We start from the raw sequence: 23,801 nt of genomic DNA on the forward strand, positions 1-23,801 counted from the left end.
CTAAAACCAACCTTGCCAGCAATGAGTGGCTCACGCTGCAGTCTGCCCCAGGGCACGGGGGCTAACTGGTGACTAGCAGGAGCCTCTGACTGAGGTGTGTGTGGGGGGGGTTCCCCTGGGAGGGGGAGACCCAGAACTGGGGGGTACTGCCAGGGGGCAGTATGCAGTGAAAGGGGGCACTGAGGTCCTGGGAGGGACATGGGAACCAGCAGCAAGGCAAGACACCAGCCTGAAAAAGGCGCTCTGGAGGCTGGAATGTTAATTCCCTGAGATGACCAGCAGGAGGCGCTGCTATGAGTCTGCATCCAGTTACACCCTTGTAACATTTTGCAAACCCCCAGGGGTTCATGAACCCCAGTTTGGGAACCCCTGGACTAATTCTAAGGTAAAAACAGAGTCTGCTTGGGCAGCCATAGCACATCCCCTTGAGCCACACCGATCCTCTGCCAGCCAAGCCTATGGCTGCCAGCAGATGCCCGTGTCTCACGAGACGTGTGCATTTCACTCTTTGGTGTGTCATTAGCTCAAGCTGACAAGAAGCAACAAAGGTTAGCTCCAGTAACTTTCCCAGTACTGCATCCCCAGGGGGCAAAAGGTGCCCGGCACTAGCAGATATAAATCCCAAGGGCTGAGATCAGTTATGGGAGGATCAGAATGACCATTTGAGCCCTAGACAAACGATCTTATAAGAACCAGATGATTTTGGGGGATTGTATCTCAGGAGCTCTGTGCTCAAATGACCCCAAATCTGGATCACTAATCCCACTCTGCATCCCCATGAGGCACAAAAAAAGTCACGCCTATCCAAGTTAGCAGATGGATTTTGGAGCATTTGGAATACTTATTCAGCAAGCAAGTCCTAGACACCTGTAGCAGAACTGTCAGGGTGCTATAATTAATCTTGGCTCAGAGAACATAGACATGTGATCCTGCTGCATGCCTCTTGCAGCTGCACAAGCCAAGGTTGAGCCAGGCACCTCCCGGAGCAGACGGCGACAGGAGTGAGCGACTGGGCTCCCAGCTGCACAACACAAAGTGCCACACGTCCAGCGTAACCAAGAACTGAAGAGCTTTTTGAGCAGAAACACCCCTCCCCAGCAAAACATCCCCAGGTCCTTCCTGGATTAAATTAACATCACTTCTCTGGCACCAGCCAGGCTTCACCAAGGGCCACTTCCAGGGGTGGCAGGTTTGTAGAAATTTTGGTGGTGCCCAGAACCTGCCCCTGTCCAAACTCCGCCCCCCAAACTCCACCCCTTAGCTGCACAAGGCTCTGGGGTGGGACTTTGGGTGGTGGAGGAGGTCTGGGGTACAGGCTCTGGGAGGGAGTTTGGGGATGGGAGGGGGTGCAGGGGTGAGGCTGCAGATGAGGGGTTTGGAGATGGGAGGGGGTGCAGGGGTGAGGCTGCAGATGAGGGGGTTGGGGTATGGGAGGGGCTCAGGGCTCTGTCTGGGGCTGGGAATGAGGGGTTTGGGGTGTGGGAGGGGCTCAGGGTGAAAATAGGAGTGGGGGGGTGAGCGCTCTGTCTGGGGCTGGGGGGCTTGGGGGTTAGAGAGACTCAGGGCTAAGGCAGAGGGTTAGGGTGCAGGGGGATGAGGGCTCTGGCTAGGACAGGGAATAAAGTGTTGGAGGGGCTCAGGGCTAGGGTTGAGGGTGTGGTGGGGGGGTGTGGGCTCTGGGGTGGGGCAGGGCTGGGGATGGGTTTGGGGTGCAGAAAAGCTGCTCTATGACAGGAGCCAGAGAGGACTCCCCCAGCCCTTTCCCTGCTGGCTGCAGTGAGCTCTGGGGGAGAAGCCCCCCCAGCAGCAAACTCACTCCCACCATTGTCACTGCATGTGCTCCTATGGCCCCTCTCAGGTCCAGGAATCTCCCTCGCCTCCCCCGAGGTGGGTGCTGGGTGCACCTCCTCCCCTCCTGCTGCCCCTCACTGGAGGTGAGGGATGGGGTTGCCCCTTGCCCAGCATGGGGCAGGAGCAGTGACTGCATGCGGGGGGCGGGGGGCCTGTGCTGGTGGAGGGTCCCGCCAGAAAAGGGAAGGGTCTGAGGGGGAAGGGCAGGCTCAGTCTGCCCTGGCAGTGGGGGGCGGGCACCAGGACCCTGCAGCTGCAAGGAGGCAGCATGGAGCTGCAGGGGGAGACCCACCGAGGTCGCGGGGCAGCAAGCGGGGGCCAGGGGACGCTCAGGGGAGGCGGAGGGGGGTGGCAGGTGGGGCCGGAGGGGATACCAGGCCCCAAATATGTGTGGAGCTGGGCCCCTGGGCTCTGAATATTGCTGGTGCCAAGGCACCGCGTGGAGACAGAACTCTTGCCCCTGGCCACTGCGTCCGGCTGGCTCTGCCAGGACGGGAGGGCCACAGCTGCCTGCAGAAGCAGCTCCATCAGCCACTGTGTCGTCTGGGCCAAACCTTGGTCTACAAAGGCCTTGGTCCCATCTGATGCGGTGCTGGGAGGAGCTGGTGGCAAGTGGCCCCTTCACGCCAGGCAGCAGAGGGGCAGGGAACATGGTTCGTCATGAAGAACAGGAAACTCGGGCAGCTGTGAATTCATCAGGCTGAACTCCAAGCTGGCTCTGCCACACCTCAGTGCTAAGAACAACCCAGAAAAGCTTCCAAGGGAGCGCGAGGCCGCAGCCAGAGGCTGTTTCTGCATTGCCCAACCTCCCTCTGCACCCCCAGTCGCCCTGTCCATCTGCCCCCTCCCCCAATCGCACCCCATCCATTGCGCCCGTCCAGCCCTGTCATTTTGCTCCGGGTACTCGAGGATTTGTAGGGGAGAAGCATTTCATGTAGCTCCTACCCAGGGGCAGTGTTCCCAGACCTTCGAGACAGAGCTCAGCCCTGCAAAGAGGGGGCAGATTGCTCATTAACCTTTGGGCTCTTGGCCCTTGCCTGCCGCCATGGCCCCAGCGTCCCTCTGTGACTGCACCAGCACCATGTGTTCTGCGGCTGCAGAGCCAGCATGAGGCAGGTCAGACGGCAGCCCCCCGTACGACAAGGAAGGACACATGCCAACCAGGGCATACAAAGACCAGGATTTATTCCAAAATCTCCATAATACACAGCAGGGCCAGCGAAAGGCAGGGACCCACCACAGGCTAGCTATAGAGCTTGCTGGCATGGGATGGGTTGGTGCGGGCAGAGGGTGTCTCAGCTGGGAGTACAAAGGGCAGACCTGGCATAGGCCAGGCTGGCATTGGCGGGTATGGGGTGGAATGGGCACAGAAGGGCTGGCTTTGGCTAGTGTGAGTGGGGAGGCAAAGCTGACCTGGGCTGTCGCAGGCAGGGCACAAAAATTCAAAGCAGATAAAGAAAAGGATTTAGAGTTGGCTCAATCCAGGCTCCAGGCCCCTAGTAGAGAACGTCCTCAAAGCTGAGCAGCAGGAACTGGTGCAGGGAAGAAGGCAGATGGAGCTTGGGCAAGACCTGCAACAGCCGGCCCTCGAGGTAGCTCCTGAGTGCACAGCGGGCCAGGTGCTGCAGGGAGCGGGGCCTCTGCCCCAGAGAGAAGAGTGACTCGTAGAAATCTGGGTGCTTCTGTCAGGAGAGAAGAGAGAGGTCAGCATGGGCCTTGTTTCCTCATGACAGCGGGCCGGTGCCCATACCCCATGTCATGTGACAATGGCAACAAATCATGGGCAGACAGTTTCCGCCAACACTGAACAAGGAGCTCTATTCGCACAGAGGTCACAGCCTTATCCCTACTGCCCTTCGGTTTCTGTCTGTCCCTGTTTCACTTCAGGGCTTCTGCCCAGCACCTTCCCTGCCCCCTCAAAGCTTCAGAGGGTGCTTCTGGGACCTGCCTGGCCAGCCAGGCACTGTGGGGTGGAGCCCCGGGTCCCCGAAGGCTCTTGGTCCTTACCTGCACGATCTCAGCGGGGACAGCCTCTGCCCACTCGTCAGTGACCCGCACGCGGTCATAGCTGTTGATCAGCACCTCGATGGTGCGCGGCGAGGAGCAGCAGTAGTGCAGAACCTGCAGCAGGGAGGGGATGGGAGGAGGCTGGTCTTGTGCACCACACTCCGCCGGCGGGGACCTGACTTGGATTCCCTGCTCTGCTACTGCCTCCCTGTGACCCTAGGCAAGTCCTGTAACCTGTGTCTTTTCCCAGTCTGGGAGGGGCCATGCCCACATGTTGCACATGGTGGGGTGGGATGGGCCATGTCTGAGGGTTGCAGGCCTGCAGGTTGTTATGGCAGCAGGAGGGCTCCCTATCCCCTGACGCACACTCCCCATGGCCCAGGCCATCAGTAGCTGTCAGAGCCTATTCCAGCTGCAAGAGTGAGCCTCATTATCTGGTGTTAATAGGAGATTAATTAGTGTTAATTGTTGATTTTCCTGTATTTTCCCAAAGGGGAGAGCAATCTGCAGATCTCCAGGCTGGGTAATTATTGCACTGCTCGGGAATTAAGGAAGATGGTTAACCCTTTGCTTGCTGGTGTCTTGCACAGAGGATGCAGTAGGAGCTGGGGACAATGCCCCACGGAAGGAGAGCACCTCCTAAGGCCAGTGCCAGAGAGACAGGCCAACTTCACCAAGGCGGGACAGCACCTCGTGGGGCCTGGAGATTAATGGAGCTTGGGGGGAGGGCTGTGTGCTCAGCACACAGGGAAGGCAAGAGACCCCTACAGGGAAATATCACTCCACGTGGATCCCCCCTCAATACAACTCCCTCTGCAGCTCCCCCAGACCATGCCTACCCCCAAGTCACCCCTGTTCTTCCCCCACATGTCAATCTCTGTAGGTCTGGGCATGCCGCAATCCCTGCCCCAAGCCCTGCCATGCTGCCTCCTTCCTGCTCTGCCTAACCCCCATCACAGCCAGGCAGTGTGGCAGGGGAGGGGGCAGGTCATGGGCAGTTCAGGGTGCACCATGGGAGCTCCTGGTAGGACACTGCTTGCCAGGCAGCTGATACGTTCTGCATCCACTGCAGCGCCTGTCCTAGCTGATCTCAGGTGCACATTGCACTGACCCAGCTTGGCGGTCACAGGGTCTAGCTCATGGTGCCACACTCCCCGGCAGACAGCTTCCCTGCTGCCCCTCCAGCCCAGCTCTCTCTGGGATGAGCCCCAGGCCCTGCCGGAACCAGGCACTGTGAAAGCCTGCACGCTCCCTGCAGAGGGGGCAGAGCCAGGAAGTTGCATGTGGCCAGCACCTGGACATGCTGCCTGCAGCCGGCCTCTCCTCACACCTAGCTCCCCTGCCACCCCTGCGGGACAAAGCCCTCAGGGTGGAGGCTGCTACCTTCAGGGCCATTTGCTAGGAAGGGAGCCCCAGCTGGTGCAACCAGGGGCTGAATGTGATACACCTGCCACCTTGTCCTGCCCTCCATGGCCTTGGTCTAAGAGCACAGGTTCTTCAGAGCATGGCTGGCCTTTCCCATGCACCCTCTGTGCCCCACCTCACCTAAAAGCCTAGGCCCACACAGCCCACACCCACTCCTGAAGAATGAATGGCTGGACTGACTGCACCAGGACTAAACAACTCGAGCCAGGGGACGATGGCCCACAGCCAGAGAGCATCTCCTAAGGCTAGTGCCAGAGAAACAGGATTACTTTCTCTTTCCCAGCCAAGTCCCCACTGCTCGCAACACCAGGGCTGGGAGCTCACAGCCCCTCGCCCCCCAGACCCTAGTAACCTCAGCAGGGGGCAGCGGTGTCCTACCCCGGTATATACCTAAATGTGGCCATTAAAGGGACACAGCTGGGCCCCTTAATCAGCAGCCCAGCCAGGGAAAGGAACCCAAATGCTGGCACCTGGGGTTGGGGGACCCCAACTGCTGGGCAGCAAGAGGGAACTCAAGCCCCTGAGCCAGCAGGGAACGAGACCTCGACGAGGGGAAGGGGTTCTGCCTGCAGGTGAGGGAAGGCCTCCTGGGAGCCCCCGATCCCACACCCCTCCCACGCAGCACCCATCCTGCTGCTGTCCCAGGCAGCTCCACACCTTGATGAGGGCCCCGGGCCAGACGCGTATGGAGCCACGGTTGAGCAGCGCCCGCACCACGAGCTCCGGTCGGTGCCCCAGCTTGTAGGCCGCCACCTGCAGGATGTTATGCATGGCTGTGTTGCCGCTGTAGCTCATGATGTTGACATTGGCACCATGGGCCAGGAGCAGCTCCACCACAGGGGCGCTGGCGTTCTTGCAGGCCTGGTGCAGGGGGCGCTGCTGGTCCCGGTCCGCAGCATCGACATCGGCACCGCTCTGCACCAGCTGCTGGCAGACGTGGTAGTAGCGCTCCGTGTCCTGGGGTGGGTGTGCCTGGGCGCAGGCGGCATTCAGGGGGGTCTGCCCCTCCTCGTTCTTGGCCTCCAGCCCCGCTCCATGGCGCAGGAACAGCTGGACGTGCTCTTCCAGGCCGTGCCGTGCTGCCACGTGCAGCGCTGTGTCCTCTTCCTCCTCCGTCTGGCTGTTCACACTGGCACCATACTGCAGCAGCAGCTTCGCACACCTGACAGCGTGGGACACCTCAGCCACGAGTTTCCCCTCCTCTGCCCAACACCTACCCACTATCCCCCCAACTACCCACTGCCCCCGAGCCCCAATCTGCTGTCCCACCCACCTACCACCTGCCCTCTACTCCCCATCCCCCCGCCGTCCACATCCACCCGCTGCCTGCCTGCTAGCCCCCGCACTCCCCACCCGCCGTCCCCTATCCACCCGCCGCCTGCCTTCTAGCCCCCACCCGCCGTCCCCCACCCACCCGCCACCTGCCTGCTAGCCCCCACACTCCCCACCCGCCGTCCCCTATCCACCCGCCGCCTGCCTGCTAGCCCCCACCCGCCGTCCCCCATCCACCCGCCGCCTGCCTGCTAGCCCCACCCGCCGTCCCCTATCCACCCGCCGCCTGCCTGCTAGCCCCCGCACTCCCCACCCGCCGTCCCCTATCCACCGCCGCCTGCCTGCTAGCCCCCGCACTCCCCACCCACCGTCCCCTATCCACCCGCCGCCTGCCTGCTAGCCCCCACCCGCCGTCCCCCATCCACCCGCCGCCTGCCTGCTAGCCCCCACCCGCCGTCCCCCACCCACCCGCCACCTGCCTGCTAGCCCCCACACTCCCCACCCGCCGTCCCCTATCCACCGCCGCCTGCCTGCTAGCCCCCGCACTCCCCACCCACCGTCCCCCATCCACCCGCCGCCTGCCTGCTAGCCCCCACCCGCCGTCCCCCATCCCCCCGCCGTCCCCTATCCACCCGCCGCCTGCCTACTAGCCCCCGCACTCCCCACCCGCCGTCCCCCATCCAGCCGCCGCCTGCCTGCTAGCCCCACCCGCCGTCCCCCATCCACCCGCCACCTGCCTGCTAGCCCCCACCCGCCATCCCCCATCCACCCGCCGCCTGCCTGCTAGCCCCCACCCGCCGTCCCCCATTCACCCGCCGCCTGCCTGCTAGCCCCCACCCACCGTCCCCTATCCACCCTCCGCCTGCCTACTAGCCCCCACCCGCCGTCCCCCATCCACCCGCCGCCTGCCTGCTAGCCCCCACCCGCCGTCCCCTATCTACCCGCCGCCTGCCCACCCGCCATCCCCTATCCACCCGCCACCTGCCTGCTAGCCCCACCCGCCGTCCTCCATCCACCCGCCGCCTGCCTCCTAGCCCCATCCACCGTCCCCTATCCACCCGCCGCCTGCCTACTAGCCCCCACCCGCCGTCCCCTATCCACCCTCCGCCTGCCTACTAGCCCCCACCCGCCGCCCCCTATCCACCCGCCGCCTGCCCACCCGCCATCCCCTATCCACCCGCCACCTGCCTGCTAGCCCCACCCGCCGTCCTCCATCCACTCGCCACCTGCCTGCTAGCCCCCACCCACCGTCCCCTATCCACCTGCCGCCTGCCTGCTAGCCCCCATCCCTCTGCCGTCCCCATCCACCCACCGCCTGCCTGCTAGCCCCACCCATCGTCCCCCATCCACCCGCCGCCTGCCTGCTAGCCCCACCCACCGTCCCCTATCCACCCGCCACCTGCCTGCTAGCTCCCACACTCCCCACCCACCGTCCCCATCCACCCGCCACCTGCCTGCTAGCCCCACCCGCCGTCCCCCATCCACCCGCCGCCTGCCTGCTAGCCCCACCCGCCATCCCCTATCCACCCGCCGCCTGCCTGCTAGCCCCACCCGCCGTCCCCTATCCACCCGCCGCCTGCCTGCTAGCCCCCACCCACCGTCCCCCATTCACCCGCCGCCTGCCTACTAGCCCCCACCCGCCGTCCCCCATCCACCCGCCGCCTGCCTGCTAGCCCCCACCCGCCGTCCCCTATCTACCCGCCGCCTGCCCACCCGCCATCCCCTATCCACCCGCCACCTGCCTGCTAGCCCCACCCGCCGTCCTCCATCCACCCGCCGCCTGCCTCCTAGCCCCATCCACCGTCCCCTATCCACCCGCCGCCTGCCTACTAGCCCCCACCCGCCGTCCCCTATCCACCCTCCGCCTGCCTACTAGCCCCCACCCGCCGCCCCCTATCCACCCGCCGCCTGCCCACCCGCCATCCCCTATCCACCCGCCACCTGCCTGCTAGCCCCACCCGCCGTCCTCCATCCACTCGCCACCTGCCTGCTAGCCCCCACCCGCCGTCCCCTATCCACCCGCCACCTGCCTGCTAGCCCCACCCGCCGTCCCCCATCCACCCGCCGCCTGCCTGCTAGCCCCACCCGCCATCCCCTATCCACCCGCCGCCTGCCTGCTAGCCCCACCCGCCGTCCCCTATCCACCCACTGCCTGCCTGCTAGCCCCACCCATCGTCCCCCATCCACCCGCCGCCTGCCTGCTAGCCCCACCCACCGTCCCCATCCACCCGCCACCTGCCTGCTAGCCCCACCCGCCATCCCCTATCCACCCGCCGCCTGCCTGCTAGCCCCACCCGCCGTCCCCATCCACCCGCCACCTGCCTGCTAGCTCCTACCCGCCATCCCCCACCCGCCGTCCCCTATCCACCCGCCACCTGCCTGCTAGCCCCACCCGCCGTCCCCTATCCACCCGCCACCTGCCTGCTAGCCCCACCCGCCGTCCCCTATCCACCCGCCACCTGCCTGCTAGCCCCACCCGCCGTCCTCCATCCACTCGCCACCTGCCTGCTAGCCCCCACCCACCGTCCCCTATCCACCCGCCACCTGCCTGCTAGCTCCTACCCGCCATCCCCCACCCGCCGTCCCCTATCCACCCGCCACCTGCCTGCTAGCCCCACCCGCCATCCCCTATCCACCCGCCGCCTGCCTGCTAGCCCCACCCGCCGTCCCCTATCCACCCGCCGCCTGCCTGCTAGCCCCCACCCGCCGTCCCCTATCCACCCACCGCCTGCCTACTAGCCCCCACCCGCCATCCTCTATCCACCCGCCACCTGCCTGCTAGCCCCCACCCGCCGTCCCCATCCACCCGCCACCTGCCTGCTAGCCCCACCCGCCGTCCCCTATCCACCCGCCGCCTGCCTGCTAGCCCCACCCACCGTCCCCTATCCACCTGCCGCCTGCCTGCTAGCCCCACCCACCGTCCCCTATCCACCCACCGCCTGCCTGCTAGCCCCACCCGCCATCCCCTATCCACCCGCCGCCTGCCTGCTAGCCCCACCCACCGTCCCCTATCCACCCGCCACCTGCCTACTAGCCCCACCCGCCGCCCCCTATCCACCCGCCGCCTGCCTGCTAGCCCCACCCACCGTCCCCTATCCACCCACCGCCTGCCTGCTAGCCCCACCCGCCATCCCCTATCCACCCGCCGCCTGCCTGCTAGCCCCACCCACCGTCCCCTATCCACCCGCCACCTGCCTACTAGCCCCACCCGCCGCCCCCTATCCACCCGCCGCCTGCCCACCCGCCATCCCCTATCCACCCGCCGCCTGCCTGCTAGCCCCCACACTCCCCACCCATCGTCCCCCATCCACCCGCCGCCTGCCTGCTAGCCCCCGCACTATCCACCCACCGACCCCCATCCACCTCCCGCCTGCTAGTCCCCTATACATCCACTGCCCATCCCTCACCCTTAACCCACCCACCCACCTGTTGTCCCCTACCCACCTACTCACTATCCCCCCCCCCCCCCTCAGCTAGCCCCAGATCCACCTGCTGCCGGCCCTGCCCCCACCTACCTACCTACCTGGCTACTAGCAGTCTCCCAACTGACCATCACTCAATCCTGCCATTCACCCATCCTATGTGGATACCCGGTTGTGTCCACACCTCTCCCACTTTCCCAGTGGCTAGGGCCTGGGATCCCAGGCTCCAGGGGCCCCGGGCAGCACTGTACCGAAACCAGTGGGTTCCAACAAACAGGACAAGGGGCTGGGCAGCAGGACTCCTGGGTTCTATCCCAGCTCTGCCCCGGACTTGTTGTGCGGCCTGTGGCACGTCCATCGCTCTGTGCCTTGGTCTGCCTCTGCCTGTGGACGGCCTGCTCCTACCTGACCTCCTGCGACGTGGTCTGGGATTTGCCAGTGCAATGCATGCTGGCTGGGCCTCTCTACCTCCTGCTGGAGTTGTGGGCACATGAGCCCTGCTGGCTGGGGAGGCAGCAACCCACCCATCTGAGCCAGCCCCATGCTCAGCAGCAAGCAGCTCTGGCTTTGGGACTGGATCCTGTGGTCAGCTACCAGAGTCTGACCCCGCGCACGGCGCTGTGCAGGGCAGGTACGCAGGCCTCTCCCCCATGGGCTGTGGCACCCAGGCCCTCGGCCCTGGGCTGGCGCCTGGCCCTGAAGCGGGGCTGCTGACAGGCCCTGCGTGCGGGTGTGCAGGCGGGTTGGGGTGTGCGAGCCCCCCCGCGAGGGAACTCACTGGATGGAGGCGGGGCTCTTGCAGAGGTGCAGGGGCTGGTGGCCAGCCTCGGAGACGGTCTTGGGGTCAGCCCCAGAGGAGAGCAGCAGGCGCACACAGTCGGTTCTGGCCGCCGCGCAGGCCTCGTGGAGAGCTGTCTTGCCGCCAGGCGCAAAGTCCACGGCAGCGCCCCTCAGCAGCAGGTGCCGGAGGCAGTCCAAGTAGCCGCGCCCCGCCGTGATCTGCAGCGGCGTGGTGAGCTCCTGCTCGTAGGTCAGCGACCACAGCCCTGCCGTGCGAGAAGGGCTGTGAGGGGGACAAACGCACACACAGCCACAGTGCCCACCCCTGCCCCTGCCCACCAAACCCTCTCCCACAGAGACCAGCCCCCCTCTCTCGGCCCCCCTCCCACTGCTCCCCTCCCCCCGCTCCGCCGGGACCAGGTGTCCGAGGAAAGCTGCTGGGCTTGGAGTTCATGCCGAGGGGGGTCCCCAGGCCACACTGAGTCCCGCCCCGGAGCTGCCTGTGGGGGCTCACCCGTGGGGCCGTGGGACGGGGATTTGCTCTCTGAGCTGCACCCAGCAATGGGGGCGGCTAGGTGCGCTCGCCACGACAGGCAATCAGGACAAGGCATGTCGAACACTCAGAAAGGGAGGGGGGCTTCTGGTCATAGGCGCCGACCTCGGGGTGCTCCGGGGCTGGAGCACCCCTGGGGAAACAGTGAGGCTGCTGCCCCACTCTCAGCGCCTCCTGCCCACCGGCAGGCCCCGGGAATCAGCCCCTCCCCCCCACGCCGTGTTTTGGGGCGTGCAGGAGGCTGGGAGGGAGGGGGAGGAGCAAGGATGTGGTGCGCTCGGGGGGGGGGGGGGGACGGCACTGGGCGGGAAGGGGCGGGGTGGGGGTGGGGCCTTGGGGGAAGGGGTGGAGTGGGGGCGGGGCCTGGGTCAGAGCCGGGAGTCGAGCACCCCCCGGCACTTTGGAACGTCGGTGCCGTGCCCTCAGTCGCCGCGACCCCTGGGCAGTGGAGGTCCCAGTGGTGACCACAGCGGTCGATGCGGGGCATTGCGGGATAGCTGCTAGAGGACAGCAAGGGTCGACCCCTGTGACGCAGTGTCTCCACTCGCACTGCGTTGCCTTAAGGACACTGATGGTAGCTCAGAGCCGCTCGGTGTTACTGGGGCGGCGTGCAGGGCTCTTACATCGGGGTGGTGTGGCCCAGGCCGAAGAGCCTTACTCAGTACTTCACATTGCAAATGCTTCAGCTGATTTTTCCTTCTTTCCCGTGTCTTTAATAAAAGGATCAAAGCATGTTTCATGGTACCTTTGCCCATGGGCAGTGGGCAATGGAGGCTGGGGGAGGCTAAACCTCCACTGATGCTCCGTGCCACAGCCCTGGGGCCAGGCCACAGCAGGCCTCTGGGTGGCCCAGGCTCAGGGCTCAGCCCCAGCCAGCCAGCGGGGGCTCCTCCGGACTGCTCCGGGCGCCGGCAGGCCAGCCAGGGTTCAGGGCTGCTCCAGGCACTGGCCGGGGTTCGGGGCTGCGCCAACAGGTTGTTCAGTGAAAGCAGGGGGTGGGAGGGCGGAAGAGGCGGAGTGGGGGGCAGGGACTTAGGGGAAGAGGCAGGGTAGGGGGTCTAGCCTCCCCAAACTTGGGGTGCATGCCTTTGCCATGGCACTGAGCAGGCAGAAGGCTCTGTATATCAAAGCCCAAACGTCTTCTGAAACTGTTTTATGTTGAATAGTGGTCTGGTTATATTAACACCTTTGGTTCATATATTCCAGTTAAATTAATACAGCATCCCAACCCCCCACCCCAGACAGTACCAGCAACACCCCCTGCCCTGCCCTGCCCCAACCTCCCTGGACAGCGTCAGCAACACCCCCTGCCCCAACACCCTCCAGACAGTACCAGAGACACCCCCTGCCCTGCCTCACCCCCCAGACAGTACCAGTGACACCCCCTGCCCCAACCCCCTATACAGTGCCAGTGACACCCCCTGCCCTGCCTGAACACCCCCAGACAGCATCAGCAACACCCCCTACCCTGCCCCAACCCCCCCAGACAGGTGACTAAATAAATGCTCCCTAGTTTTGAACAGGCTGCCTTGCCTCACTGCAGTCTCTCACTGATTGTAATGCTCCCTAAGAAGGAAAAGCCTCTCTCAGGCATCTGACCTCGACTGGCCTCACTGGTGAGAACCACGGAGAGAAACGAGGGTTGCTGGAACGCAAAGGGTCAGTCTCGGAGTCCTTGAGAATACATGATCTGTCCTTGGGAAAGGGTGGGCTCTGGCCCACTGAAGGGGTTACACCAGGGGTTCTCAAACTGGGGGGGTCGTGACCCTTTAGGGGGTTGCAAGGTTATTACATGGGGGTTGTGAGCTGTCAGCCTCCACCCCCAAACCCCGCTTTGCGTCCAGCACTTATAATAGTGTTTAATATAAAAAAACTGTGTTTTTAATTTACACGGGTGGGGGGGTCACACTTAGAGGCTTGCTGTGTGAAAGGGGTCACCAATACAAAAGTTTGAAAACCACTGGTATGAGATCTGAGGCCTTTGTCTGAAGCCATATTAGGCCAGCAGTAGCCTAAAAAGCAGAGCTAAAAAGCAGAAAGTGACATCCTCACATTCCATCTAAATTACATTAAAACAATATCCTAACGGGTTGTTCAGAAGGCTCCTGTCCGAATAGCACTCATCATCACCAGATAATAATATAGCTTTTAAAATGGTTAAAGAAAGCTTTGTTGGATGGCATCTGTCTGACAAGAAACCACTTATCAACAGTCATGGGTGTGAAATCCCTACTTTATTATTGTTTTGTCTTTATGGTCCCCACGTCTCTATAATTTATCTATATGGTCTCTGTCGGGTTCTTTGATTGTTTCTGTCTATTGCATAACTAATTTTGCAAGATGTAAATCAACTAAAGTGGTGGGCTCTGATTGGTTAAAGAATTGTTTTGCAGTATGTTAGGATTGGTCAAAGAATTATTGTGTAGTACTTTAGCTTAAAATGATTGGTTAAGGTACAGCTAAGCAGGACTCAAGTTTAACTATATAAACTGGGGTCCAAAATGAAGGTCTTGGGAACCAACTCCAGGACCCAGCCCCAAGATCAGAGCTGCCAGACCTCAACACCCTGCCAACCACACCATGCAGAAACTGGAGTCCCCCAGATGACCTGATCCTGACTGGCCATCAAGAAAAGTTCATCTGCCTTATTGGGAGTGGTGAGCATTGCATGCTGTGTGTGCCTTCTGTTTTGGTGATTGTTAATAAATAGTGGTTCAGGCAGAGGTCCCCCAGCTTTTGGTCTCCTTACCGCTGTCTGCACCACCCCCGGATCCAGGGCCAGGAGTGGGGCCACGGCTGTGGGGGATGGCAGATTGGGGTAAGGGGCTGGGGCCACAGCTAGGGGTGAGGCTGGGGCTGAGAGTGGGGCTGCAGCCAGGGGCCGAGGTTGGGGGTGGGAGCAGAGCCATGCTGAAGCTGGGCACGGGGCCAGGAATAGAGCCGGGGGTGAGAAGGACTGGAGCAGAGCTGGGAGTGGGGAGGGTCTGAGTGGTGCTCCCTCCCTGCTCCCCCTCCCCCTGTGAGGGCTGGCCTGGGCATTGCTGTGCCATGACCCCGGACATTCCTCCATGCTCCCCTAGGGGGTGTGCCCCACAGTTTGGGGACCTCTGGGTTAAGGACATTACTGTGTAAGGCTCTTTCACGAGTGAAAGGCCCCACAAACCTGCAGAAGATTGCGCCCTGAGCCCTAGGAACGGGGTAAGGGTGGGGCTGCCTAAATTAGCCCGGTTACAGCTTGAGCCCATGGAAGGTAAAGGTGGGGTGCTCTAGCATTTGGGTAACACTGGAAACTGTTTAAAGGTTGGGGCATAGCACAGATGCTGTGAATCCATGACAGCTGACTTCATCACAGCTTTATTCTGAGTCACCCCAGCGAGCACTTCCTTTTTGTCACCCTGCAAGCATGGCGGACGCACATCTAAAGCCCCAGGAGTTTCCTGCCTACATCCCAGCAGGGGTATCTGAATATTGCCCAGGAACACGTATGTTTAGGGCCCTACCAGATTCATGGCCATGAAAAACACATCACGAGGAGCTAGGATTCACGATGTGACGGAGAGACTGCCGAGACTCATCAAGCCCTCGGATCGCTACCCCTTCCTGCTTCTCCACGTGGGCACCAATGATACTGCCAAGAATGACCTTGAGCAGATCAGTGCAGACGACGTGGCTCTGGAAGAAGGATAAAGGAGCTTGAGGCGCAAGCGGTCTTCTCGTCCATCCTCCCCGTGGAAGGAAAAGGCCTGGGCAGAGACCATCGAATCATGGAAGCCAATGAATGGCTACTCAGGTGGTGTCAGAGAGAAGGCTTTGGATTCTTTGAGCATGGGATGGTGTTCCATGAAGGAGGAGTGTTGGGCAGAGACGGGCTCCACCTAACAAAGAGAGGGAAGAGCATCTTCGCAAGCAGGCTGGCTAACCTAGTGAGGAGGGCTTTAAACTAGGTTCACCGGGGGAAGGAGACCAAAGCCCTGAGGTAAGTGGGGACGTGGGATACCGGGAGGAAGCACGAGCAGGAGAGCACGAGAGGGCAGGGTTCCTGCCTCATACTGAGAAAGAGGGGCGATCAGCGGGTTATCTCAAGTGCCTATACACAAATGCACGAAGCCTGGGAAACAAGCAGGGAGAATGGAAGTCCTGGCACAGTCAAGGAATTATGATGTGATTGGAATAACAGAGACTTGGTGGGATAACTCACATAACTGGAGTACTGTCATGGATGGGTATAAACTGTTCAGGAAGGACAGGCAGGGCAGAAAAGGTGGGGGAGTTGCACTGTATGTAAGGGAGCAGTATGACTGCTCAGAGCTCAAGTATGAAACTGCAGAAAAACCTGAGTGTCTCTGGATTAAGTTTAGAAGCATGAGCAACAAGGGTGATGTCGTGGTGGGAGTCTGCTATAGACCACCAGACCAGGGGAATGAGGTGGACGAGGCTTTCTTCCGGCAACTAACAGAAGTTACTAGATCGCAGGCCCTGGTTCTCATGGGAGACTTCAATCACCCTGATATCTGCTGGGAGAGCAATACAGCGGTGCACAGACAATCCAGGAAGTTTTTGGAAAATGTAGGGGACAATTTCCTGGTGCAAGTGCTGGAGGAACCAACTAGGGGCAGAGCTCTTCTTGACCTGCTGCTCACAAACCGAGAAGAATTAGTAGGGGAAGCTAAAGTGGATGGGAACCTGGGAGGCAGTGACCATGAGATGGTTGAGTTCAGGATCCTGATACAGGAAAGAAAGGAGAGCAGCAGAATATGGACCCTGGACTTCAGAAAAGCAGACTTTGACAACCTCAGGGAACTGATGGGCAGAATCCCCTGGGAGATTAACATGAGGGGGAAAGGAGTCCAGGAGAGCTGGCTGTATTTTAAAGAATCCTTATTGAGGTTACAGGGACAAACCATCGGGATGTGTAGAAAGAATAGTAAATATGGCAGGCGACCAGCTTGGCTTAACAGTGAAATCCTTGCTGATTTTAAACACAAAAAAGAAGCTTACAAGAAGTGGAAGATTGGACAGATGGGCAGGGAAGAGTATAAAAATATTGCTCGGGCATGCAGGAGTGAAATCAGGAAGGCCAAATCACACCTGGAGTTGCAGCTAGCAAGAGATGTTAAGAGCAACAAGAAGGGTTTCTTCAGGTATGTTAGCAACAAGAAGGAAGTCAAGGAAAGTGTGGGCCCCTTACTGAAGGAGGGAGGCAACCTAGTGACAGAGGATGTGGAAAAAGCTAATGTATTCAATGCTGCTTTTGCCTCTGTCTTCATGAATGAGGTCAGCTCCCAGACTACTGCACTGGGCAGCACAGCATGGGGAGGAGGTGACCAGCCCTCTGTGGAGAAAGAAGGGGTTTGGGACTATTTAGAAAAGCTGGACGAGCACAAGACCATGGGGCCGGAAGCGTTGCATCCGAGAGTGCTAAAGGAGTTGGCGGATGTGATTGCAGAGCCATTGGCCATTATCTTTGAAAACTCATGGCGATACGGGAAAGTCCCAGACGACTGGAAAAAGGCTAATGTAGTGCCCATCTTTAAAAAAGGGAAGAAGGAGGATCCTGGGAACTACAGGCCAGTCAGCCTCACCTCAGTCCCTGGAAAAATCATGGAGCAGGTCCTCAAGGAATCAATTCTGAAGCACTGAGAGGAGAGGAAAGTGATCAGGAACAGTCAGCATGGATTCACCAAGGGCAAGTCATGCCGGACTAATCTAATTGCCTTCTATGACGAGATAACTGGCTTGGTGGATGAGGGGAAAGCAGTGGACGTGTTGTTCCTTGACTTTAGCAAAGCTTTTGACATGGTCTCCCACAGTATTCTTGCCAGCAAGTTAAAGAAGTATGGGCTGGATGAATGGACGATAAGGTGGATAGAAAGCTGGCTAGATTGTTGGGCTTGATGGGTGGTGATCAATGGCTCCCTGTCTAGTTGGCAGCCAGTATCAAGTGGAGTGCCACAAGGGTCGGTCCTGGGGCCGGTTTTGTTCAATATTTTCATAAATGATCTGGAGGATGGTGTGGATTGCACCCTCAGCAAGTTTGCAGATGACACTAAACTGGGAGGAGAGGTAGATACGCTGGAGGGTAGGGATAGGATACAGAGGGCCCTAGACAAATTGGAGGATTGGGCCAAAAGAAATCTGATGAGGTTCAACAAGGACAAGTGCAGAGTCCTGCACTTAGGACGGAAGAATCCCATGCACCGCTACAGACTAGGGACCGAATGGCTCGGCAGCAGTTCTGCAGAGAAGGACCTAGGGGTTACAGTGGACAAGAAGCTGGATATGAGTCAGCAGTGTGCCCTTGTTGCCAAGAAGGCCAATGGCATTTTGGGATGTATAAGTAGGGGCATAGCCAGCAGATCGAGGGATGTGATCGTTCCCCTCTATTCGACATTGGTGAGGCCTCATCTGGAGTACTGTGTCCAGTTTTGGGCCCCACACTACAAGAAGGATGTGGAAAAATTGGAAAGAGTCCAGCGGAGGGCAACAAAAATGATTAGGGGGGTGGAGCACATGACTTATGAGGAGAGGCTGAGGGAGCTGGGATTGTTTAGCCTGCGGAAGAGAAGAATGAGGGGGGATTTGATAGCTACTTTCAACTACCTGAAAGGAGGTTCCAAAGAGGATGGCTCTAGACTGTTCTCAGTGGTAGCAGATGACAGAACGAGGAGTAATGGTCTCAAGTTGCAGTGGGGGAGGTTTAGGTTGGATATTAGGAAAAACTTTTTCACTCGGAGGGTGGTGAAACACTGGAATGGGTTACCTAGGGAGGTGGTAGAATCTCCTTCCTTAGAGGTTTTTAAGGTCAGACTTGACAAAGCCCTGGCTGGGATGATTTAGCTGGGGTCAGTCCTGCTTTGAGCAGGGGGTTGGACTAGATGAGGTCCCTTCCAACCCTGGTATTCTATGTTTCTATGATTCTACGATCCGTGAAATCTGGTCTCTCCTGTGAAATACGATTTTTTGTGTGCTTTTACCATATACTAGACAGATTTCACGGGGGAGACCAGCATTTCTCAAATTGGGCATCCTGACCCAAAAGGAAGTTGCGGGGGGGGGTCACAAGGTTCTGGTGGGGGGGGGGTCGCAGCATTGCCACCTTTACTTCTGCCCTGCTGCCCTCGGAGCTGGGCGGCCGGAGTGCAGCGGCTGCTGCCTGAGGGCCCAGCTCTGCAGGCAGCAGCGCAGAAGTTCGGGTGGCAAGGCCAGACCCTGCCACCCTGACGTCTGCCCGGCAGCTGCTGACGGGGTCTCTGCCTCCGGCGCTGGGCTCCCAGCCAGCAGCCGCTGCTCTCCAGCCGCCCAGCTCCAAGGGCAGCACTGCCGCCAGCAGCCGCCGGGCAGATGTCAGGGTAGCAGTACCACCCCCGCCCCCACAACCCCCTTTTGGGTCAGGACCCCTACAGTTACAACACTGTGAAATTTCAGCTTTAAATGGCATCATGACATTTATGATTTTTAAAATCCTATGACCGTGAAATTGACCAAAATGAACTGTGAATTTGGTAGGGCCCTACATATGTTCTATTAACCCCCTCCCACATAACCTCTGACTTTTAATTTTGCCAGTGGGTGCCCCAAACCAGCCCCGCCCCCACTCTGCTCCCAGGGCCCTGCCCCCACTCCACCTCTTCCCATCCCCACTCCGCCCCCTACTCCAAGGCCCACCTCCTTTCTGCCCCCTACTGCCTTAAGGGCAGTGAGGGAGGGATGGGGCATAGAGGAGCCAGTGGCTGGGCAGCCCCACTGAACAGCTGATCAGCGGGGCAGCCACTGAAGAGAAGCTGGGAGCATAAGGCCAGCCAGTGAAAAGCTGATTGGCAGCCAGCCCCAGGGCCCCCAGAGCAGCAGCCCTGGCCAGCCCCACGGTTGCTGAGCGGCGCCTATGCTCCCACACCAGGATCTTGTGATACCCTCAGGTGAACTCCACTCCCAGCACAACAGCACTGGAAACACTGGGCCCATACCGTCCAGCTAGCCTGAGTATGACAGCGGTGCAGCTGCGGCTGAGCTGTGCAGCGCATCACCCCGCCTGAAGCCACTGGGCACGTTCTTGGCATGGCTCAGCTACAGCTGAGCCAGCTCGTTGATTGCTAGGGGCGTACGCAGGGGTGAAAGTAACTTAAAGGACTTACCAGTACGCTGGAGTCCTGAGCGGGGGCGTGGCCTCAATGGGAAGAGGCGGGGCCTTTAAATCAAGATTTAAAGACCCCGAGGCTGCAGCTGGGAGCCCCGGGGCCTTTAAATCAGCCCCGGAACTACCAGCTGCAGAGGCGGCTGGGAGCCCCAGGGCTCAGGGGCGATTTAAAGGGTTAAATCGCTGACAGGTCCCTGCCGCCACTACCCCAGGGCTCTGGCAGTGGGGCTCGGGAGGTCATTGAAAGGGCCCGGAGTTCCGGCCGTTGCAGGGAGCCCCAAGCCCTTTACATCGCTAGCCTGGGGAAGCCAGTCCGGTTCGATATGGGATACTGGCTCTTGCCGGTACGCCGTACTGGACTGGACCGACTTACTTTCACCTCTGGGTGTACATGCACACAAGCAGAGGAGCCACGCCCCTAGTCTGCAGTGTGGACGTAGCCCTAGAGACTGGGATGGGGACCCGGGCTGGATATAAAACACCCTAGAGCTCCCTCCCCAGCCCCCAGCACTGGCGCTCCCTCTGCCCCCAACACACATCCGCCTGGATTCCCTTCCCCTTGACACCTTCCCCCCAGCACTTTCTCCTCCCCTGTGCCTCCCCCAGTACTTCCACCCATTGAGCATCCCCCCACAGCACTCCCTCTCACCCCCCAGCCTCCACCCACCAAGCACTTTGTCCCCCAGGTGCTCGCTCTCACCAAGTTTCCTGCTGGTCCACCGCAGCTCGTCACCCTTGGATTCAATGATGAGGTTGACGGCAGCGCTCTCAGTGAAATGCTTCTGCACTGCCTCCAGGTCCCCGGTGAAGAGCGCATTCTGCACCAACACATCTCGGCACTCGATTGGCTCCATGCGGCTGCTGCAGAATCCCCGGCCCCCAGGGGTTGGGGCAGTCAGGCCGTGGTCCATGTGCCCGGTGTGCATCCACCTGTCCAGCAGATCCTCGTCCAGCTGCAGTGCGGGGTGAGCACTGGCTTTATAAAGGGGCAATTGGCTGCTGCAGCCCCAGAGCTCCTGGCTCAGTGGCGTGTCCTTGGTGGGCTGCTCCCGGATGCAGGCTACTCAGGACTGGCTGGCTGGGTCAGACACGGGCCTGACTCAGCCTTTATAAATAGCGCCCTTGGCAGCACCCACCACCAGAGTTTGTTTATCCTCCGCTGCTGGCACTGATCTCCAGGGTCACTTTGGGCACGGGGCAGGCCCCTGACTGCTCGCTCTCCCTGGCTAGCACAGGGCAGTGCGTACTCTTTCCCTGTGCCCCTGGGCAGTGGGTGTAGGGACCAAGGTGTCATGCCCACAGCACACGGAAATGTGCACCACAGAGCAGAGCCAGCCTGGCCCAGATCTCACTGGAGATGTGGTGCAATGCAGGAGCAGCAAGCGAGGATGGGGGGGGGTGCATCTGAGACAGGAGTTGGGGGCAATGCCAGGGCTGGGTGAAGCCTGCTCTCCTTTACCCTCTGCATAGGGCACTTGGGATACAGAGCAGCTGAGTAGTGACGACCCCAGAGAGAACTGAGGGGGTGGAGGGGGAGGCAATACTAGGGCAAGACTTGGCTGGGGCAGTGCAGCGAATAGACCTCACCTAGGGGTGTGGGGCTGGGCAGGAGTGGGGAGGGGAGGGAAGGGACACCCTGTGTCTATGGGGCTCTTGGGATACCCCTCTTGGAACCCTGCACTCAACTCCAAGCATGGTCCCAGAGGCCTGCCCAGGGGCAGGGAGGGGCCAGCCCATTTCTGTGCGGTATCCAAATCCAGCCCCCAGAAAAGGGAGGAAACCAGTTCTCTCCAGCTGCTTCAGAGGGGAGAGGTTCCTATGGAAACCACCAGGGCTTTGAAGGGCTTTTCCATTTGGTTAAGTCACACCAGAACACAGCAGCCATCTCAGACATGACCTGGTTCAGGGTGAGAGATGCAGCCGCCAACGCTCCCCCCAGTCAGAGACTGCTCCCAAGGAGGGCACCCCAGGTGGGCTGTGTGGCTGGGGTGGCTCCCTGGCAGGCCGGGCCTCACAAGGAAGGAAAACTATTTTTGGCATGTATTTCTCTTGTGAGTTTGTTCCAAAGTAAAAAGGTGGGAATGGGAGTTGGCCTCTGTGAAGCATCTAGGAGTTAGCCTGGGCTCTCTACTCTGCGGCCTGGCAGCTCACACACCCAGCTGAGCTGTCAGGCTCTCCTGGGCTCATGGCACCTTTAGCTGGGACACCACAAGCTGAATAAGCTGTTCAAGCGGCTCCAGCCATTGTGAGAGGGGAACAGCAGCCACTGGGAATCACTCTAGATAAAGCAACAGAAAAGATTTTGCTTCAAAGCACCTTCACCTTGCATAGTCCCTTGAGAGTTGTGTTAACTACTTATGCTAAACAATCTGCTCCACCTTGCAGTGAGCTGTGACGCTCTGAGGCCAGGTCTGCACTGCAGACCTAGGTCAGCATAACTATGTCGCTCAGGGGTGTGAAAAGTCTGGAGGCCTTCTCCTGCCGACACAACTACTGCCTCTGGGGGAGGTGGATGAACTACTCCACTCCCATCAGCATAGGAGCATCTTCACTCAGGCCATGTCTACACTACCACTTGTGTCGCTCAGGGTGTGAAAAAACCACCCCCCAAACAACGTCAGTTACACTGATAGCAGCCCGCTGAGCACCGTGCTATGTCAGCGGGAGAGCATCTCCCAGAGCTACGCTGCACTCCCTGCCGGGGGCATGGAGCGTCTCCCCCAGACGAGCTGTATCCCTGCATGTGTAGACGCCCTTCAGCGCTTCAGCTGCGCTGATGCAGCGTTTTAACCTTGCCCAGACCTGAAGAGGAGCTCGGTGTAGCTTGAAAGCTTGTCTCTCTCACCAACAGAATTTGGTCCAATAGAAAATATTCCCTCCCCCACCTTATCTTGCAGAAACCAAACAAGAAAGCTCTGCTAAGGCAAGTATGAACCTGGCAAATACTGAACTGACTCTCTGAAAGCTGGAAGGCTCAGTGAGTTCTACAAGCCCAGGGGAGTCAGAGCTCCCACAGCCAGACATCTGAGAGTTCCCGAGCCCATTTCTGACCGGAGCATGCAGAAGTATCTTTCGTGTCCCCACTTAACCCTAAATAGGATGAACTGATTTTGCCCAAACTTTAAAATAATAATAATAATAAAAATGCACTTCTGGGCCACTCTCCTGGCTGGAGAATCCCAGCACAAGGGGAATGGGCCTGTGGAAGTTCGGAACCACTGCAAACGGCCAGTGAGAATGTACGGACAGAGGCCCAACCCCACTGGGAGCTCCCATACAACCCGGGAGACACCTGGTCTCTGCCTTGCTCCATCCCTACAGTTCATTCTCTGTTAAGTGCCGGCAGTGACCTAGATGCTGAGCCAGACGCACAAATGAGTCGCTGCCCTGCAGAGAATGTGCTGCGAACCAGCCGAGCACATATGGTGCCACCATGGCAGGAATTTGGCCAGAAGAGGCCCCGCCCCCCTACTTCCTGCAAATACAGAGCTACCCAGGGCTTTGCCCAGTTTAAATGGCTGGAGCAATGCAGCTCCCACCACTTCCCAGTGGCACCGTCCAGTAACCAGCAGCGCCTGCCGTTCTTCCCCTTTGCTCAGTCACTCACATCCCACGGTCCAGTCACGCTCCCAGGGCTACACTAAGCGCCTCTCCCTTCTTGGGGCTCTGCAGCCTGTCCCCACAAACTGTGACACCCTCGGGCAGCTACACAGCTCCTGGAGCTCCCTCTATGTGAGGACCGAGAGCCCCAGAGTTGAGTGCAAGGTCTGAGGGGATAGGGAAGAGAGGAGCATGGTGTCCCGTGTGCGTGCATGTGTGTCTGTCCCCAGCTCCCTATAGGGTTGGGGACACCCCCTTCTCAGGGACTGGGGACCCAGAACTGCATGCAGGGTTCAGGGGATGGGAGCTGAGCAGAGGGTCCCAGAAGTGTCTCTGCCCAGAACACTAGAGGGAGGGGCTGCCCCCCATTCTCTGGAGTAGAGGCATCTGTGTGCACAGCTCAGAGCTGCCTGGGCTCAGGGGCAGGGGGCTCGTTCCCTCTCAGGGCTGCATGAGGGTAGTGACCCAGACCATGGGCCCCCTCACACTGGAGCTGGGACAGGATCTGGGCAGACCCACAACAGGCTCCCGGTTGCCATTCCAGGCGTAGTTGGGAGTGTACGTCTTGGTTCTCTCTCACCCCACATGCACCACTCTTGCTCATCCTATGTATGCATGCAGAGCCCCAGGTGCACCCGGTACATGCATACATGCCCCCGCATGCACACACGTGCACGCACACACACAGAGACACACACCACATGCATGCACAACCCCCCATGTGCACACACACAGAGACACACATGCACAGACACCC

General features: G+C 60.0%; 1 protein-coding gene across 1 annotated transcript; it reads right to left on the reverse strand.

The window, feature by feature from the left end:
* Positions 1–3,052: 3,052 nt before the first annotated feature.
* On the reverse strand, positions 3,053–23,752 carry ASB10 (ankyrin repeat and SOCS box containing 10). Its single transcript, XM_073329607.1, has 5 exons — positions 20,145–23,752; positions 10,756–11,023; positions 5,941–6,445; positions 3,859–3,972; positions 3,053–3,533 (listed from the first exon to the last, which is right to left on the reverse strand). Exons 1-5 carry the CDS (start codon positions 20,368–20,370, stop codon positions 3,348–3,350), a joined length of 1,299 nt encoding a protein of 432 aa, XP_073185708.1. The 5' UTR covers positions 20,371–23,752; the 3' UTR covers positions 3,053–3,347.
* Between the last annotated feature and the right edge of the window lie 49 nt (positions 23,753–23,801).

Source organism: Lepidochelys kempii, chromosome 2 (assembly GCF_965140265.1).
Source record: "Lepidochelys kempii isolate rLepKem1 chromosome 2, rLepKem1.hap2, whole genome shotgun sequence".
NCBI classification, from domain to species: domain Eukaryota; kingdom Metazoa; phylum Chordata; order Testudines; family Cheloniidae; genus Lepidochelys; species Lepidochelys kempii.